Source organism: Cherax quadricarinatus, chromosome 15 (genome assembly GCF_038502225.1).
Source record: "Cherax quadricarinatus isolate ZL_2023a chromosome 15, ASM3850222v1, whole genome shotgun sequence".
Classification (NCBI taxonomy): domain Eukaryota; kingdom Metazoa; phylum Arthropoda; class Malacostraca; order Decapoda; family Parastacidae; genus Cherax; species Cherax quadricarinatus.
Genome location: NC_091306.1, coordinates 20,168,565 through 20,189,418, shown reverse-complemented (window position 1 = coordinate 20,189,418; position 20,854 = coordinate 20,168,565). Strand labels below are relative to the sequence as shown.

The following is a 20,854-nucleotide window of genomic DNA, read 5'->3' as shown; positions in this document are numbered from 1 at the left end:
AGTTTTACCAACGCTCTTATATGGGTGTGAAGCGTGGGTGATGAATGTTGCAGCGAGGAGAAGGCTGGAGGCAGTGGAGATGTCATGTCTGAGGGCAATGTGTGGTGTGAATATAATGCAGAGAATTCGTAGTTTGGAAGTTAGGAGGAGGTGCGGGATTACCAAAACTGTTGTCCAGAGGGCTGAGGAAGGGTTGTTGAGGTGGTTCGGACATGTAGAGAGAATGGAGCGAAACAGAATGACTTCAAGAGTGTATCAGTCTGTAGTGGAAGGAAGGCGGGGTAGGGGTCGGCCTAGGAAGGGTTGGAGGGAGGGGGTAAAGGAGGTTTTGTGTGCGAGGGGCTTGGACTTCCAGCAGGCATGCGTGAGCGTGTTTGATAGGAGTGAATGGAGACAAATGGTTTTTAATACTTGACGTGCTGTTGGAGTGTGAGCAAAGTAACATTTATGAAGGGATTCAGGGAAACCGGCAGGCCGGACTTGAGTCCTGGAGATGGGAAGTACAGTGCCTGCACTCTGAAGGAGGGGTGTTAATGTTGCAGTTTAAAAACTGTAGTGTAAAGCACCCTTCTGGCAAGACAGTGATGGAGTGAATGATGGTGAAAGTTTTTCTTTTTCGGGCCACCCTGCCTTGGTGGGAATCGGCCGGTGTGATAATAAAAAAAAAAAAAAAAATAATAGTAGGTTGGTAAACAGCAACTGCCCAGGGAGGTACTACCGTCCTGCCAAGTGAGTGTACAACGAAAACCTGTAATTGTTTTACATGATGGTAGGATTGCTGGTGTCCTTTTTTCTGTCTCATGAACATGCAAGATTTCAGGTACGTCTTGCTACTTCTACTTACACTTAGGTCACACTACACATACATGTACAAGCACATATATACACACCCCTCTGGGTTTTCTTCTATTTTCTTTCTAGTTCTTATTCTTGTTTATTTCCTTTTATCTCCATGGGGAAGTGGAACAGAATTCTTCCTCCGTAAGCCATGCGTGTTGTAAGAGGCGACTAAAATGCCGGGAGCAAGGGGCTAGTAACCTCTTCTCCTGTATATATTACTAAATGTAAAAGGAGAAACTTTCGTTTTTCCTTTTGGGCCACCCCGCCTCGGTGGGATACGGCCGGTGTGTGTTGAAAGAAAGGATTGCTGGTGTCTTTTGTCTGTCTCATAAACATGCAAGATTTCAGGTATGTCTTGTTACTTCTACTTGCACTTAGGTCACACTACACATACATGTACAAGCATATATATACACACCCCTCTCGGTATTCTTCTATTTTCTTTCTAGTTCTTGTTCTTGTTTATTTCCTCTTATCTCCATGGGGAAGTGGAACAGAATTCTTCCTCTGTAAGCCATGCGTGTTGTAAGAGGCGACTAAAATGCCGGGAGCAAGGGGCTAGTAACCCCTTCTCCCGTATAAATTACTAAATTTAAAAGAGAAACTTTCATTTTTCTTTTCTGGGCCACCCTGCCTTGGTGGGATACGGCCGGTGTGTTGAAAGAAAGAATATGAAAAATGGAAAAAAAGATATATCGGCAACACTTCTACAAACTCCATGTTACCGCCAGGTGATCGCCAAGTGCCAACTTTGCGGTCTCATATCCCGGTAAGTACTGACCCTAAAAATTTCTTTTTATCTTATAACACTTAGAAAAATGTGCTCTTTTTTTTTAATAAAAAAAACGATTATTTTATTTTTCAAAATATTCGGGGCACTGGGTAGTGAACGTATGTATACGTTTGGACTGTTTACGGGTTAATCCTTTCAGGGTCGAGAAGCCCTCTCCTAAACTTGTTCTCAGGGTCGAAAATTTTTCGGGGAAAACAAAAAATTATTTTTTATTATGAAAAGATAGAGAATCTTTTCCCGATCATAATGACACCAAAAGTACGAAATTTGATGGAAAACTTACGGAATTATGCTCTCGCAAAGTTAGCGGTCTCGACGATGTTTACACATTGGCGATTTTGCCCACTTTGAGCCCTATTTTCGGCCAATTCCAGTGTACTATTTCGCTAGAACTCCATTTTTTTCTATCAAATGAGTACAAGAAACCACCCATTTACCGATTTCAACTATCCAATAAAGTGGTCAGAAATTAGCAATTTTGCCAATTTCACACAAATTTCAAAAGATGCTAATTCCCAAATAGGGTCCAGAATAAACAAGAAAGACATTCCTGGCACTAAAATAACATTTCCTCTGTTCATTAGTCACATCCCCAGGCCCCTCTTACATTTCTTTTGCTTTCCACTTCGAATTTTTATTCTCACAAAAAATAGATATACTGTTATGCAGACTACTGCATTAGTGTAGAAATGGTATAACTAATATCAGCGCACTTGTGGAAGAATATTAGACTCGCCAGTTGATGTGTATTGGACGCGTGGCATGATTTGTTTACTTTTGAACTTTGGCAAAAATCGAACATTTCTGCTACTTTGAGCTCAATTTCAAGGTACTTTTCATTGTGAAACCAATCAAAATCATCTCAATTTCTGTAATATGTCTTCCATTCTATATAATGAGACCAGGAAAACTAGAATACAAACATAAATACCATACAAAAATACAGCGCAAAGTCGCTGTTTTAAACCAAAAACACGGTCAAAGTTTCTTTTTCTCATTACGCACTGTGTGCTGCAGGATTTTTTTATACTGTGCACATTGACCAAAAGAGACCCATTCTTTCATATGTAGGCCTACCAGCTTTCTCTCGCTAGATTTGAAGGCGCTAGAATTTAGGCGTATTAGTACGTCAATAACCCTGGTGCATAAGCCGTACTAGTACCTTGGAAACCCTGAAAGGGTTAATCTCTGAAGAAGGCACCTTCTTCACACTCTCTTCCTCCTCCTCTGAAGCAAGTTCCTCAGTTGAAGCTCTTGCAGCTGTTCAGTGGTTAGCGCTTCCTTGTGGTCCTCCACCAACTCTTCCACATCCTCACCACTCACCTCCAACCCCAGGGACTTCCCCAGTGCCACAATAGAGTCCACAGGGTCGGCAGGGCCAGGGTCAGCCTCAATCCCTTCAAAATCCCTCTCTTGGACACAACCTGACCACAATTTTCTCCAAACAGAGTTCAAAGAAGTCCTGGAAGTCACTCCATCCCAAGCCTTACCTATAAAGCTTATGCAATTGAAGATAGTGAAGTGATCTTTCCGGAACTCTCTTAGGGTCAACTGAGTGTCAGAGGTCACTTCAAAGCACTTTTCAAGCACTGCTTTTGTGTAGAGTTTTTTAATGTTAGAAATGACCTGCTGGTCCATGGGCTGGAGGAGAGGAGTGGTGTTAGGAGGCAAGAACTTCACTGTGGTGAAATTGAAGTCCCTAAACACTTGGTCTTCCAAGTCTGGAGGATGTGCAGGAGCATTGTCCGGTACCAGGAGGCACTTGAGTGGCAGTTTCTTTTCTAGGAGGTATTTTTTCACACTGGGGCCAAACATCATTAACCCACTCTCTGAAAATTTGCCTTGTGACCCATGCCTTATTATTAGCTTTCCACATCACACACAATATATTCTTGACGACATTGCTTTTCTTGAACACACTGAGATTTTCTGAGTGATACACCAGTAAAGGCTTCACTCTAAAATCCCCACTAGCATTAGCACACAAAAGAGTAAGCCTGTCTTTTATAGGCTTGTGTCCTGGCAGTGCCTTTTCCTCCTGCGTGATGTAGGTCCTGTTTGGCATTTTCTTCCAAAACAGGCCTTTTTTGTCACAAGTGAAGACTTGTTGGGGTTCAGATCCTTCAGCCTTTACATAGTCCTTGAACTCCTGTATGTACTTATCAGCCACTTTTTTGTCAGAACTTGCAGCCTCTCCATGCCTTACAACATTGTGTATGCCACTACGCTTCTTAAATCTCTCAAACCACCCTTTGCAGGCCTTAAATTCGCTACCAGCCACACTTGTTTCTGGGATTTTCTGTAGAAGATCCTCATGTAACTGCATTGCCTTCTCACAAATAACAGATTCCACAACACTGTCTCCCACTAAATCCACTTAATCCACAATAGCAACAACTTTTCCATCTCTTCCATTATTGGTGACCTTTGTTTTGTTATAAAAGTTACTCCTTTCACAACATTAGCATCCTTGATTTGTTCTTCCTTTGCCTGGATGGATGTAATGGTAGATTTGTTTTTCCCGTACATCTTGGCAAGTTCCAGCACCCGCATACCACTCTCATATTTATTAATCACTTCATGCTTAAATTCCATGGTGTTTCTCACTTTCTTTACCACAGGAACTTTACTAGGAACTTTCTTTGGAGCCATGGTTACTTATTTTGCAGTTGCACTGCAAAAAAACTCAAAAAACAATGGGAAACAAGCAAAATATTTTGATGTATGAGCAGAAGCTTCCTCACACACCGAGAGACACAGCTAGACTGATGCGCAAGCGGCCCCAACCGGTGGACTGGCGCGTCTGAAATGACCGATCACCGGGAGCCGAAAAACCGGCTGATGACCGAGTTGGCCGATAACAGGAATGACCAGTATCCGAGGGTCCATTGTACCATGGAGAGTTATACAGATTAATGAAGTAAAATTTTGATTTAATGGACCCTAATTTTGTATTTGGGTGACAAAATCAGTGGCAAACATCTGAAAGCATTGGACAAAGCCCATTATTGTCACTGTCGGCAAGGGTAAATGGAATTGTCTTATTGTTAAACTCACAGGAAAACAATCTCATCATTTGAATCTAACAGACATTTGGCTTTAACACACACTGCCCTTGCCCCTATTAGTCTGTTATTTTTTGGGGGGTTGTTTCCTTCATATTTACACTTATCAGCTACTTCTCACCAAGAACATTTTAGTTGCTTCCTGCGACATACCTGGCATACAGTGAAATTCCATGGATTATTACCTGCCTTCCCAAAGAAATTTCTCCAGGTTTATTTCTTTAAATACTTTGTTTGTTTCAGGGTGATGCAGATATGTTCTACAATACTTTCAATGGGCACCCATACAACAGTATTGAACCTGATATCTGCCGTTTAGTGTATGTTGCCCGAGTAGAGACCACTAAAGAATCGGAGAATGGTGGTCTTCCTATACCTGGTAATATGTTTTATTATCTTATAATTTGTCTTGGAAAGGTACCATATAAATGCAAAAGTGAATGTGAATGAATTAATTGCAAGAACTAAATAAGACTAAGACCTGTGGAAGTGAAACAGTGTAACAGTCTGAAGATTTGTGTACATGGATAAGATCATTTTATTTCCCAAGATGATACATTATAGTTACAACAGTAGGTTAAAAGTGCATATATCTTACAAGGAAAATTATATAATTGTGATAATTATGCATAGCATAATTATCATAATTATATAATTTTGTAGTTCTACAGCTTTGAAGACAGGGTCCAAGCCATAGTACTACATCATGAGCTCAGCTCACTCAGATAAGCTGTGAGTGGTAAATTTGGGCCTAGATATGAGAGAATACATCTATGTGGTAAGTGTACACCATATAAAACAAATCCTGCAGCACACAGTGCATAATGAAGAAAAAACTGCAACTGTGTTTTTGGATTAAAACAGCAACTTTGGAGGGTATTTTCATATGGTTTTTACAGTTGCATGCACGGTTTCTTGCTCTCATTTGATAGAATGGAAGATATACAGTAGACCCTTATATTACACTGTAGTTACATTCCTGAAATTGCCGTGTTAGATAAATCCATGTTAGATAAACTGAAGAACTCATGGGAAAAATAGGGTTACGTTCCTGGGAGCCTCAAAAAAGCCAAACAACTTTTTTGTAGACCTCCAGATCTTACAAAAAGTGAGTATTTAATTGTTGTTCATTGTTGTGATGTATTATGTTGCTTTTACTGCTTAAGACTACAAATGCAATAGAAATAATAGTAATTTCCTACCTTAAATTGTGGGTGCTGGTGTTTATCGATGATTGTGAGGAGAGTGGATAGTTATACTGTGGCCCTGTTGGGCTGAGGTGGATGGTAGAGGTTCTTGTACTGAATTCGATAGATATACTGAAGTGGGCATAAATTCTGTAATGGATTTCTGGGCTATTTTACCCTGTAGTACGTTATACAGCTGACAGTAAGGCATCAGCTGCTGTAGACACTGTTTCAGAGCACTATTTATAGATTTGTCAGGGTCCTATTCATTGAAAGTCTAACTTTAAGTCAGTAGGTCAGTCAAGTAAGACAGTAAGTCAGTCCAGTCAGTAAGTCAGTTAAATCAGCCAAGTCAGTCATTAACTCCAAGACTTAAATGCTTAACCCTTTTCTTGCCACTTTCAGCAACACTTGTATGCCTACTGGGTGCCATGATTGCTTGGCTGATACAAGATATGGCAATTAAAATATCAAAACACAATCCACAAACACAACTAGCTCCTGGATGCATATGAACGGAAGATTGGGACAGGGGATGGTGGTATGCCTCCTCTGTTGAGACAATGGTCTCACCCACAGTACGGTGGCAGCCTGAGAAATATCCCGTGGGCGATGCTCCATATTTTTTCCCCTCCCATAAACTGAACCATGTTAAGTTAATTTATGGAGTGTTGTATAAAATTATGCTGCAATTTTTCAATGGTGTAATAAACAAAATGTGCCAAATAAATCCATAGAATATAAGGGTCTACTGTATTACAGAAATAGAGATGATTTTGATTGGTTTTAGTATTGAAAATAGCCAGGAATTGACCTCATAATAGAAATGTTTGATTTTTGCCAATGTTCAAGAGTAAACAAATCACATCATGCATCCAATATGCAATGACTGGTGGGTCTAATATATGTTCACGAATCCACTGATATTATTTATACAATTATTACAGTATTACATAACAGTAAAGCCTCTATTTTTTGGTGTGGATAGAAATCCTTTATGTGAATAAAAAAGCAAAATGGAATTCATCTCTAAAGCCTGGAAATATAACTAAAAAACAGAGGAAATGTTACTTTAGTGCCAGGAATGCCTGCATTGTTTATTCTGGACCCTATTTTGAAATAGGAATATTTTGAACTTTGTGTGAAATTGGCCAAATTACCACTTTCTGATCACTTTATTGGGTAGCTGAAATAGATGAGTGGGCAGTTTCTTATGCTCAATCAGTAAAATAGAAGTGATACTAGTGAAATAGCTAAGAATTTGGTTGACTGGAATAATGTAATTTGCCTAAATAGGAGTCAAAGTGGGCAACTGCCAATGCATAAATGTTGGTGATGCAGCAAAATTCGTGATAGAGTAATTTTGTCAGTTTTCCTTCAAATTTCGTACTTTTTGTTTTATTACCTTCAGAAAAAGATTCTCTACCATTTTATAAGAAAAAATAAAAAAAATTGTTTTTGAAAACTCTTGGATCCTGTGGACAAGGCGTAGAACAACGGGGTGGACCCTCAAGGGTTAGTGTAGGACTCCCTCTGTATAGAGAGCAAAAATCAAGATAGACAGTACTTTGGTTTCCTAAAAATTGTAGAAATTGTAGCAAAAGCAGACTAGGTACTACAGGTAGCAGTTAAACTCACTGGCAGCCAAAGAATCATTGACAAATTTAATCCATATTTGGAGCATCTGAAAACACATCCCCCTTCTCAAAAAAATTTGTCTGAATAATGCTGTCTCTTCAGTGTCTCTAGCATTGCTTCAAATTTCATAGCCTTGCACAGGCCTTTCCTAGATTAAAAAGAAGCTAATAGTCCCTCTAAAGTTCTCTAAATAAGTCCTAACCCATATGACCCTAAGCACAAGAAAGGAATAATAGTTTCTCTCAGATTGCATCCTACTAATTTTTACAACCATAATCAGGTCTTGATTATGGCATAGATCAGCTGATTTTTTCACAAAATGTAAATGCTCCCTAAAATTGAATACTTAACCCTTTGACTGTTGCAAGCCCCTTTCTGAAACTGTCATTGTATGTCGCAAAATTTTAGGGGGGGGGGGAATTTTTCTTATGAAATGATAGAGAGAATCTTTTCCCGATGGTAATGACGCCAAAAGTACGAAATTTGGTCGAAAACTCACGGAATTACACTCCCACGAAGTTAGCGGTCTCGGCGACATATATGCATCGGCAATTTCATTGAATTTGAGCCCTGTTTTTGGCCAATTCCATTGTTCCAGTTGACCAAACTCATAGCTATTTCTTTAAAACTCCATTTTTTCTATCAGTTGCATACAAGAAACCGAGCATTTATCGATTTGAACTACCCAATAAAGTGGTCAGAAATTGGCAATTTGGCCAATTTCACGCAAATTAAAAAAGATGCCAATTTCAAAATAGGGTCCAGAATAAACAATGTAGACATTCTTGGCACTAAAATAACATCCTCTGTTCATTAGTCACGTCTCTAGACCCCTCTTATATTACTATTGCTTTCTATTTTGATTTTTTATTCATACAAAAAAATACAAAATTTACTGTTATGCAGACTACTGCATTATTGTAAAAATGGTATAAATAATATCAGTGCACTAGTGAAAGAATATTAGACTCCCCAATTGGCGTGTATTGGATGTGTGATGTAATTTGCTTACTCCTGAACATTGGTAAAAATCAAACTTTTTTGCTACTTTGAGCTCAATTTCAAGATCGTTTTCATCATGAAAGTAATGAAAATCATCTCTATTTCTGTAATATATTTTCCATTTTATCACTTGAGACCATGAAAACGAGATAACAATGATAAATACTATACGAAAATACACCTCAAAGTCGGCGTTTTAACCCTTTCAGGGTCCATACCGTAGATCTACGGCTTTACGTTCAGGGTCCAAACCGTAGATCTACGCCATGAGCTCAGCTCACTCTGATAAGCTGTGAGCAGTAAATTTGGGCCTAGATATGAGAGAATACATTTATGTGGTATGTGTGCACCACATAAAACAAATCCTGCAGCGCACAGTGCATGAGAAAAAAGAACCGAGACCGTAATTTTCGATTAAAACAGCGACTTTGCAGTGTTTTTTTCGTATGTTTTTTATAGTTGTATTAGCAATTTCTTGGTCTCATTTGATAGAATGGAAGATATACTACAGAAATAGAGATGATTTTGATTGGGTTTAGTACTGGAAATGGGTTGAAACTGAGCTCAAACTAGCAGAAATGTTAAATTTTTGCCGACGTTCAAGAGTAAACAAATGACCTCACAAGTCTAATACATGACAGCTGGTGGGTCTAATATACATTCACAAATGTGGTGATATTATTTATAGAATTATTACAGTATTGCATAACAGTAAATCTTCTATTTTTTGGTTTGAATAAAAATTCATTATGTGAATAAAAAATCGAAATGGAATTCATTTGTAAAGCCTGAAAACGTAACTTATGAACAGAGGAAATGTTAGTTTAGTGCCAGGAATGCCTACATTGTTTATTCTGGACCCTATTTTGAAATTTTAATATTTTGAACTTTGCATTAAATTGGCCAAATTACCATTTTCCGATCACTTTATTTTATTGTTGAAACAGTTGACTTGGCGATTTCTTGTGCTCAATCGATAGAATAGAAGTAATACTAGTGAAATAAATGGGATTAAATCTGGAGTATCTGAGAGAGTTAGAGCAAAGGAAGGGGTAGCAGTAATGTTAAATGATCAGTTATGGAAGGAGAAAAGAGAATATGAATGTGTAAATTCAAGAATTATGTGGATTAAAGTAAAGGTTGGATGCGAGAAGTGGGTCATAATAAGCGTGTATGCACCTGGAGAAGAGAGGAATGCAGAGGAGAGAGAGAGATTTTGGGAGATGTTAAGTGAATGTATAGGAGCCTTTGAACCAAGTGAGAGAGTAATTGTGGTAGGGGACCTGAATGCTAAAGTAGGAGAAACTTTTAGAGAGGGTGTGGTAGGTAAGTTTGGGGTGCCAGGTGTAAATGATAATGGGAGCCCTTTGATTGAACTTTGTATAGAAAGGGGTTTAGTTATAGGTAATACATATTTAAGAAAAAGAGGATAAATAAGTATACACGATATGATGTAGGGCGAAATGACAGTAGTTTGTTGGATTATGTATTGGTAGATAAAAGACTGTTGAGTAGACTTCAGGATGTACATGTTTATAGAGGGGCCACAGATATATCAGATCACTTTCTAGTTGTAGCTACACTGAGAGTAAAAGGTAGATGGGATACAAGGAGAATAGAAGCATCAGGGAAGAGAGAGGTGAAGGTTTATAAACTAAAAGAGGAGGCAGTTAGGGTAAGATATAAACAGCTATTGGAGGATAGATGGGCTAATGAGAGCATAGGCAATGGGGTCGAAGAGGTATGGGGTAGGTTTAAAAATGTAGTGTTAGAGTGTTCAGCAGAAGTTTGTGGTTACAGGAAAGTGGGTGCAGGAGGGAAGAGGAGCGATTGGTGGAATGATGATGTAAAGAGAGTAGTAAGGGAGAAAAAGTTAGCATATGAGAAGTTTTTACAAAGTAGAAGTGATGCAAGGAGGGAAGAGTATATGGAGAAAAAGAGAGAGGTTAAGAGAGTGGTGAAGCAATGTAAAAAGAGAGCAAATGAGAGAGTGGGTGAGATGTTATCAACAAATTTTGTTGAAAATAAGAAAAAGTTTTGGAGTGAGATTAACAAGTTAAGAAAGCCTAGAGAACAAATGGATTTGTCAGTTAAAAATAGGAGAGGAGAGTTATTAAATGGAGAGTTAGAGGTATTGGGAAGATGGAGGAATATTTTGAGGAATTGTTAAATGTTGATGAAGATAGGGAAGCTGTGATTTCGTGTATAGGGCAAGGAGGAATAACATCTTGTAGGAGTGAGGAAGAGCCAGTTGTGAGTGTGGGGGAAGTTCGTGAGGCAGTAGGTAAAATGAAAGGGGGTAAGGCTGCCGGGATTGATGGGATAAAGATAGAAATGTTAAAAGCAGGTGGGGATATAGTTTTGGAGTGGTTGGTGCAATTATTTAATAAATGTATGGAAGAGGGTAAGGTACCTAGGGATTGGCAGAGAGCATGCATAGTTCCTTTGTATAAAGGCAAAGGGGATAAAAGAGAGTGCAAAAATTATAGGGGGATAAGTCTGTTGAGTGTACCTGGTAAAGTGTATGGTAGAGTTATAATTGAAAGAATTAAGAGTAAGACGGAGAATAGGATAGCAGATGAACAAGGAGGCTTTAGGAAAGGTAGGGGGTGTGTGGACCAGGTGTTTACAGTGAAACATATAAGTGAACAGTATTTAGATAAGGCTAAAGAGGTCTTTGTGGCATTTATGGATTTGGAAAAGGCGTATGACAGGGTGGATAGGGGGGCAATGTGGCAGATGTTGCAAGTGTATGGTGTAGGAGGTAGGTTACTGAAAGCAGTGAAGAGTTTTTACGAGGATAGTGAGGCTCAAGTTAGAGTATGTAGGAAAGAGGGAAATTTTTTCCCAGTAAAAGTAGGCCTTAGACAAGGATGTGTGATGTCACCGTGGTTGTTTAATATATTTATAGATGGGGTTGTAAGAGAAGTAAATGCGAGGGTCTTGGCAAGAGGCGTGGAGTTAAAAGATAAAGAATCACACACAAAGTGGGAGTTGTCACAGCTGCTCTTTGCTGATGACACTGTGCTCTTGGGAGATTCTGAAGAGAAGCTGCAGAGATTGGTGGATGAATTTGGTAGGGTGTGCAAAAGAAGAAAATTAAAGGTGAATACAGGAAAGAGTAAGGTTATGAGGATAACAAAAAGATTAGGTGATGAAAGATTGAATATCAGATTGGAGGGAGAGAGTATGGAGGAGGTGAACGTATTCAGATATTTGGGAGTGGACGTGTCAGCGGATGGGTCTATGAAAGATGAGGTGAATCATAGAATTGATGAGGGAAAAAGAGTGAGTGGTGCACTTAGGAGTCTGTGGAGACAAAGAACTTTGTCCTTGGAGGCAAAGAGGGGAATGTATGAGAGTATAGTTTTACCAACGCTCTTATATGGGTGTGAAGCGTGGGTGATGAATGTTGCAGCGAGGAGAAGGCTGGAGGCAGTGGAGATGTCATGTCTGAGGGCAATGTGTGGTGTGAATATAATGCAGAGAATTCGTAGTTTGGAAGTTAGGAGGAGGTGCGGGATTACCAAAACTGTTGTCCAGAGGGCTGAGGAAGGGTTGTTGAGGTGGTTCGGACATGTAGAGAGAATGGAGCGAAACAGAATGACTTCAAGAGTGTATCAGTCTGTAGTGGAAGGAAGGCGGGGTAGGGGTCGGCCTAGGAAGGGTTGGAGGGAGGGGGTAAAGGAGGTTTTGTGTGCGAGGGGCTTGGACTTCCAGCAGGCATGCGTGAGCATGTTTGATAGGAGTGAATGGAGACAAATGGTTTTTAATACTTGACGTGCTGTTGGAGTGTGAGCAAAGTAACATTTATGAAGGGATTCAGGGAAACCGGCAGGCCGGACTTGAGTCCTGGAGATGGGAAGTACAGTGCCTGCACTCTGAAGGAGGGGTGTTAATGTTGCAGTTTAAAAACTGTAGTGTAAAGCACCCTTCTGACAAGACAGTGATGGAGTGAATGATGGTGAAAGTTTTTCTTTTTCGGGCCACCCTGCCTTGGTGGGAATCGGCCAGTGTGATAATAAAATAACTAGTGAAATAGCTAAGAATTTGGTTGACTCGAATACTGTAATTGGCCTAAAATGGGAGTCAAATTCGGCAAAATTGCCAATGCGTAAATATTGCCGACACATCAAAATTTGCAAGAGCATAATTTCGTCAATTTTCCATCAAATTTCGTACTTCTTTGTTTTATTACCTCTAGTAAAAGATTCTCTACCATTTCATAAGAAAAAATAACAAAATTATTTTTTGAAAATTCTTGGACCCTGGTGCACACTTTGAAATTTGGCCTCTGGACTCTGAAAGGGTTAATCCAAAAAAACAGTCAGTTTTTTTTTTTCTCATGCACTGCATGCTGCAGGATTTTTTTATGTGGTGCACACTGACCACACAGACCCATTTTCTCACATGTGGGCCTACCAGCTTTCTACTGCTTGATTTGAAGCCTCTAGAATTTCCGCGTTTAAGTACATCAGAAACAGTGGCGCGTAAGGGTTAATTATACAAATGAATACAGCCTCTCCTCACTTACCGACGTACTCTTTTACCGACATCTCGGAGCTACAACGGGCTCTTTAACGAGTTGTAATTGTATACTGTACGAGAACTTGGGTCATGAATGGGCAGCTCAGCGTCTCAGTGTTAGGCATCTTATTCTCTTTCCTACAGCAACTCAGTACACTAGCTTTCACAGTCTCCAAGACTACATCTTTGTACAAATTTGTGTTGTTTTTCCTCTTGGAAGAGGAAAATGGGAGAAGTACAAAAGAAGTTCATTGTAAAGGGGTTAGTGATGCTTCTCAGCATCAAGCAATCTTCAAGACTACTTATTTCATCTATAAATTTGTGTTTTATTGCGCATCCCATAGTAGAAGATAGAAGTGTAGCAGCACTTGGAAGAGGAAAAACAAGAGGAAAATGGAAGAAGTGCAAAAGAAGTTCACAGTAAAGGGGTTAGCTGGTGTGTTTGTATGTGTGTTTACATTCTCTGTGTATCGTGACAGCTTAAGAAATGATTAAAATCTGTGAACAAGGCATGTCGATGGAAATAATAATAATAATAGTAATAATAATAATTATAGCTAGTAGGTATAATAAGCGTGTATGCACCTGGAGAAGAGAGGAATGCAGAGGAGAGAGAGTGATTTTGGGAGATGTTAAGTGAATGTATAGGAGCCTTTGAACCAAGTGAGAGAGTAATTGTGGTAGGGGACCTGAATGCTAAAGTAGGAGAAACTTTTAGAGAGGGTGTGGTAGGTAAGTTTGGGGTGCCAGGTGTAAATGATAATGGGAGCCCTTTGATTGAACTTTGTATAGAAAGGGGTTTAGTTATAGGTAATACATATTTTAAGAAAAAGAGGATAAATAAGTATACACGATATGATGTAGGGCGAAATGACAGTAGTTTGTTGGATTATGTATTGGTAGATAAAAGACTGTTGAGTAGACTTCAGGATGTACATGTTTATAGAGGGGCCACAGATATATCAGATCACTTTCTAGTTGTAGCTACACTGAGAGTAAAAGGTAGATGGGATACAAGGAGAATAGAAGCATCAGGGAAGAGAGAGGTGAAGGTTTATAAACTAAAAGAGGAGGCAGTTAGGGTAAGATATAAACAGCTATTGGAGGATAGATGGGCTAATGAGAGCATAGGCAATGGGGTCGAAGAGGTATGGGGTAGGTTTAAAAATGTAGTGTTAGAGTGTTCAGCAGAAGTTTGTGGTTACAGGAAAGTGGGTGCAGGAGGGAAGAGGAGTGATTGGTGGAATGATGATGTAAAGAGAGTAGTAAGGGAGAAAAAGTTAGCATATGAGAAGTTTTTACAAAGTAGAAGTGATGCAAGGAGGGAAGAGTATATGGAGAAAAAGAGAGAGGTTAAGAGAGTGGTGAAGCAATGTAAAAAGAGAGCAAATGAGAGAGTGGGTGAGATGTTATCAACAAATTTTGTTGAAAATAAGAAAAAGTTTTGGAGTGAGATTAACAAGTTAAGAAAGCCTAGAGAACAAATGGATTTGTCAGTTAAAAATAGGAGAGGAGAGTTATTAAATGGAGAGTTAGAGGTATTGGGAAGATGGAGGGAATATTTTGAGGAATTGTTAAATGTTGATGAAGATAGGGAAGCTGTGATTTCGTGTATAGGGCAAGGAGGAATAACATCTTGTAGGAGTGAGGAAGAGCCAGTTGTGAGTGTGGGGGAAGTTCGTGAGGCAGTAGGTAAAATGAAAGGGGGTAAGGCAGCCGGGATTGATGGGATAAAGATAGAAATGTTAAAAGCAGGTGGGGATATAGTTTTGGAGTGGTTGGTGCAATTATTTAATAAATGTATGGAAGAGGGTAAGGTACCTAGGGATTGGCAGAGAGCATGCATAGTTCCTTTGTATAAAGGCAAAGGGGATAAAAGAGAGTGCAAAAATTATAGGGGGATAAGTCTGTTGAGTGTACCTGGTAAAGTGTATGGTAGAGTTATAATTGAAAGAATTAAGAGTAAGACGGAGAATAGGATAGCAGATGAACAAGGAGGCTTTAGGAAAGGTAGGGGGTGTGTGGACCAGGTGTTTACAGTGAAACATATAAGTGAACAGTATTTAGATAAGGCTAAAGGGGTCTTTGTGGCATTTATGGATTTGGAAAAGGCGTATGACAGGGTGGATAGGGGGGCAATGTGGCAGATGTTGCAAGTGTATGGTGTAGGAGGTAGGTTACTGAAAGCAGTGAAGAGTTTTTACGAGGATAGTGAGGCTCAAGTTAGAGTATGTAGGAAAGAGGGAAATTTTTTCCCAGTAAAAGTAGGCCTTAGACAAGGATGTGTGATGTCACCGTGGTTGTTTAATATATTTATAGATGGGGTTGTAAGAGAAGTAAATGCGAGGGTCTTGGCAAGAGGCGTGGAGTTAAAAGATAAAGAATCACACACAAAGTGGGAGTTGTCACAGCTGCTCTTTGCTGATGACACTGTGCTCTTGGGAGATTCTGAAGAGAAGCTGCAGAGATTGGTGGATGAATTTGGTAGGGTGTGCAAAAGAAGAAAATTAAAGGTGAATACAGGAAAGAGTAAGGTTATGAGGATAACAAAAAGATTAGGTGATGAAAGATTGAATATCAGATTGGAGGGAGAGAGTATGGAGGAGGTGAACGTATTCAGATATTTGGGAGTGGACGTGTCAGCGGATGGGTCTATGAAAGATGAGGTGAATCATAGAATTGATGAGGGAAAAAGAGTGAGTGGTGCACTTAGGAGTCTGTGGAGACAAAGAACTTTGTCCTTGGAGGCAAAGAGGGGAATGTATGAGAGTATAGTTTTACCAACGCTCTTATATGGGTGTGAAGCGTGGGTGATGAATGTTGCAGCGAGGAGAAGGCTGGAGGCAGTGGAGATGTCATGTCTGAGGGCAATGTGTGGTGTGAATATAATGCAGAGAATTCGTAGTTTGGAAGTTAGGAGGAGGTGTGGGATTACCAAAACTGTTGTCCAGAGGGCTGAGGAAGGGTTGTTGAGGTGGTTCGGACATGTAGAGAGAATGGAGCGAAACAGAATGACTTCAAGAGTGTATCAGTCTGTAGTGGAAGGAAGGCGGGGTAGGGGTCGGCCTAGGAAGGGTTGGAGGGAGGGGGTAAAGGAGGTTTTGTGTGCGAGGGGCTTGGACTTCCAGCAGGCATGCGTGAGCGTGTTTGATAGGAGTGAATGGAGACAAATGGTTTTTAATACTTGACGTGCTGTTGGAGTGTGAGCAAAGTAACATTTATGAAGGGATTCAGGGAAACCGGCAGGCCGGACTTGAGTCCTGGAGATGGGAAGTACAGTGCCTGCACTCTGAAGGAGGGGTGTTAATGTTGCAGTTTAAAAACTGTAGTGTAAAGCACCCTTCTGGCAAGACAGTGATGGAGCGAATGATGGTGAAAGTTTTTCTTTTTCGGGCCACCCTGCCTTGGTGGGAATCGGCCAGTGTGATAATAAAATAAAATATAGCTAGTAGGTTGGTAAACAGCAACCGCCCAGGGAGGTAATACCGTCCTGCCAAGTGAGTGTAAAACGAAAGCCTGTAATTGTTTTACATGATGGTAGGATTGCTGGTGTCCTTTTTTCTGTCTCATAAACATGCATGATTTCAGGTATGTCTTGCTACTTCTTACACTTAGGTCACACTACACATACATGTATCTTCTTTCAACGCACCAGCCATATCCCACTGAGGTGGGATGGCCCAAAAGGAAAAATGAAAGTTTTGCCTTTTAAATTTAGTAATATATACAGGAGAAGGGGTTACTATCCCCTTGCTCCTGGCGTTTTAGTCGCCTCTTACGACACGCATGGCTTACGGAGGAAGAATTGTGTTCCACTTCCCCATGGAGATAAGAGGAAATAGACAAGAACAAGAACTAGAAAGAAAATAGAAGAAAACCCAGAGGGGTATGTATATATATGCCTGTACATGTATGTGCAGTGTGACCTAAGTGTAAGTAGAAGTAGCAAGACATACCTGAAATCTTGCATTTTTATGAAACAGAAAAAAAGACACCAGTAATCCTACCATCATGTAAAACAATTACAGGCTTTCGTTTTACATTCACTTAGCAGGACGGCAGCACCTCCCTGGGCAGTAGCTGTCTACCAACCTACTACCTATAACATACGTGTCTTCTTCTTTCTTTCAACAAACCGGCCGTATCCCACCAAGGCAGGGTGGCCCCAAAAGAAAAACGAAAGTTTCTCTTCTTAAATTTAGTAATTTATACAGGAGAAGGGTTACTAGCCCCTTGCCCCCAGCATTTTAGTCGCCTCTTACAACACGCATGGCTTATGGAGGAAGAATTCTTTTCCACTTCCCCATGGAGATAAGAGGAAATAGACAAGAACAAGAACTAGAAAGAAAACAGAAGAAAGCCCAGAGGGGTGTGTGTATATATATGCTTGCACATGTATGTGTAATGTGACCCAAGTGTAAGTATAAGTAGCAAGACATACCTGAAATCTTGCATGTTTATGAGACAGACAAAAGACACCAGCAATCCTACCATCATGTAAAACAATTACAGACTTTCATTTTACACTCACCTGGCAGGACGATAGTACCTCCCTGGGCGGTTGCTGTCTACCAACCCACTACCTAGGAACATACATGTATACAAGCATGTACTGTATATATACACACCCCTCTGGGTTTTCTTCTATTTTCTTTCTAGTGCTTGTTCTTGTTTATTTCCTCTTATCTCCATGGGGAAGTGGAACAGAATTCTTCCTCCGTAAGCCATGTGTATTGTAAGAGGCGACTAAACTGCCGGGAGCAAGGGGCTAGTAACCCCTTCTGTATATATTACTAAATGTACAAGGAGAAACTTTTTTTTTTTCGTTTCGGGCCACCCCGCCTTGGTGGGATACGGCCTGTGCTTTGAAAGAAAGAATAATAATAATAATAATAATAATAATAATAATCATCACTTTGGAGTGCTTTAAATGTCAACTACCAAACCTATGTGAAATACTCATGACATTTATTCTTATTTTTTTTTTAACAAATTATTTTTTAACATTTTTTTAACACATTATTATAGATTATAATAATAAAATCTATTTTTGCATTTTTTCTTATGACAAGAGTGATCTAGGAGTGTTTCCCCTGATGCAAACACCGTTTTCTTTCGTTATAAACCAGAGATACAGACAAGAAAATGTATCTATCTTAGGATATTATCCCAGAGCAGCAGCTTCCACCTCTGCCCCATTCACATAATATGGCATATATTATTCATTTCAACATCTTTATCACAGTTCTAGGTTATTTATCATGTTTCTGATATCAATTTGGAATAAATTTAATAGATTGATAACCTTTATTACTAATATTAGTGTAATTACACAACATTTTAAGCACCGTGGCTAACATCCAACACCCATGATGACTAACCAGATACTGAATGCTACTGCTCACCTCTCCCTCTCTCATTTAGCTCTTCCCACTTCATAACGATGTTAGATGGTATCAGACAGAAAATAATGTATCAGACAGAAAATAATGAAGCAGTAATGTATCAGACAGAAAAATAAAAAAAAAAAATGAAAAAAATCGAAAAATATTCTGAAAAGTCACTACGTGTTCAGATGTAGTATATTACTCATCACGTCATAAAAATAATTTTTGTAAAATGACTATAATTTTTTGTAGAAACATGGTACAAATATGATACTTATTCTAAAATGTTGCCAGATTCTTAAGCTATTTTTCTATAAGCTTAATTCGTTTGCCATTCATTGAAATAGTCACAAGCACGGCTTGCAACAGCTGTGTCAGGGTGATTTTCATCTATAAAGGTTTGCAGTTCAACCCACTCTGCACACATTTCCTTAATCTTTGAAGTAGGCACAATGGATTCCACAACTGGCATAGGCTTCTCAGGGTTAGCCCCAAACCCTTCAAAATCTTTCTTAATTTCCATACTAATTCTCACCCTTTTTACCACAGGGTTGGCACTAGAAGCTTTCTTGGGGCCCATGGTCACTTATTTTCCAGAAACAGCACCGAAAATACTGTAATAATACGAAATATTCCGAGTGTATGCTTGGATGTTACCGCGGAGGCTGGCTGGTAAACAATGGGACGGAGCGGCACATGTGAGGCTGGCTGAGGGCACATTGGACGCGTCTCGGACGAAAATCGGTATGCGGGTTTTTAATCGGTATGCGCGGCAAAAATTTTGCGATAAAAGTAATCGTTATGCGGAAAAATCGCTATGCTATGCCATCGTTATGCGGGGGTCCACTGTATTTTATTTTTCTATAATATATGAGTTATGCAAATTAAAATAAAGTTATCAAGTTGGAGTTTCATTTTTATTTTTTCTTTCTACTTTTTTCTTAAAAAGTCAGCCGTCTCCCACCGAGGCAGGGTGACCCAAAAAGAAAGAAAATCCCCAAAAAAGAAAATACTACTGTACTTTCATCATCATTCAACACTTTCACCTCACTCACATATAATCACTGTCTTTGCAGAGGTGCCCAGATACAACAGTTTAGAAGCATATATAACATACACCTCCAAACTGCCAATATCCCAAACCCCTCCTTTAACCCGTAAATGGTCCAAACGTATGTATACGTTCTCTCGCCCAGTGCCCCGAATATTTTGAAAAAATAACAAAAATAATTTTTTTTTTTTAAGAAATAGAACATTTTTCAAAGTGATATTTATATTTTTTTTATTATCACACTGGCCGATTCCCACCAAGGCAGGGTGGCCCGAAAAAGAAAAAACTTTCACCATCATTCGCTCCATCACTGTCTTGCCAGAAGGGTGCTTTACACTACAGTTTTTAAACTGCAACATTAACACCCCTCCTTCAGAGTGCAGGCACTGTACTTCCCATCTCCAGGACTCAAGTCCGGCCTGCTGGTTTCCCTGAACCCCTTCATAAATGTTACTTTGCTCACACTCCAACAGCACGTCAAGTATTAAAAACCATTTGTCTCCATTCACTCCTATCAAACACGCTCATGCATGCCTGCTGGAAGTCCAAGCCCCTCGCACACAAAACCTCCTTTACCCCCTCCCTCCAACCTTTCCTAGGCCGACCCCTACCCCACCTTCCTTCCACTACAGATTGATACACTCTTGAAGTCATTCTGTTTCGCTCCATTCTCTCTACATGTCCGAACCACCTCAACAACCCTTCCTCAGCCCTCTGGACAACAGTTTTGGTAATCCCGCACCTCCTCCTAACTTCCAAACTACGAATTCTCTGCATTATATTCACACCACACATTGCCCTCAGACATGACATCTCCACTGCCTCCAGCCTTCTCCTCGCTGCAACATTCATCACCCATGCTTCACACCCATATAAGAGCGTTGGTAAAACTATACTCTCATACATTCCCCTCTTTGCCTCTAAGGACAAAGTTCTTTGTCTCCGCAGACTCCTAAGTGCACCACTCACCCTTTTCCCCTCATCAATTCTCTGATAAGTGATATAGGATTAAAATGAAAAAAAATAGGGCCAGTACTTACCGAGATATGAGGCTCACCTGACGGTAACCTTGAGTCCTGCTGCTTGCAGAACTGATGCCAATATACCTTTTTTTCTCATTTTTTATATTTTATATAATTTTTATGTGCTGATAATTCCAGTTTATAGTGGGTCTTGTCATTTCATAACCAATCTTTGTTCTGACACTAATATTAGGTACTGAAATTGTACTCATATTGTCAAAAACACACTGACAGATGGACATTCACACCTTCCTTGGTAATTTGCTGTTGTCTAGGAATATATACAAAGTATTTATAGGTCCCAGCAATGTTTTGGATATACAGGAGTATATAATAATAATA

At 39.7% G+C, this 20,854-nt stretch overlaps 1 protein-coding gene across 2 annotated transcripts in view; it reads left to right on the top strand.

Annotated features, from left to right (window-relative positions):
- Positions 1 to 20,854, top strand: part of LOC128692164 (BRCA1-associated protein) — a 135,393-nt gene that overhangs the window by 42,338 nt on the left and 72,201 nt on the right. For both annotated transcript variants that reach the window (XM_070085198.1, XM_070085197.1), the window contains exon 7: positions 4,942 to 5,077. In XM_070085198.1, the coding sequence (XP_069941299.1) occupies positions 4,942 to 5,077 (136 nt within the window). The remainder of the gene's footprint in view (positions 1 to 4,941; positions 5,078 to 20,854) is intronic.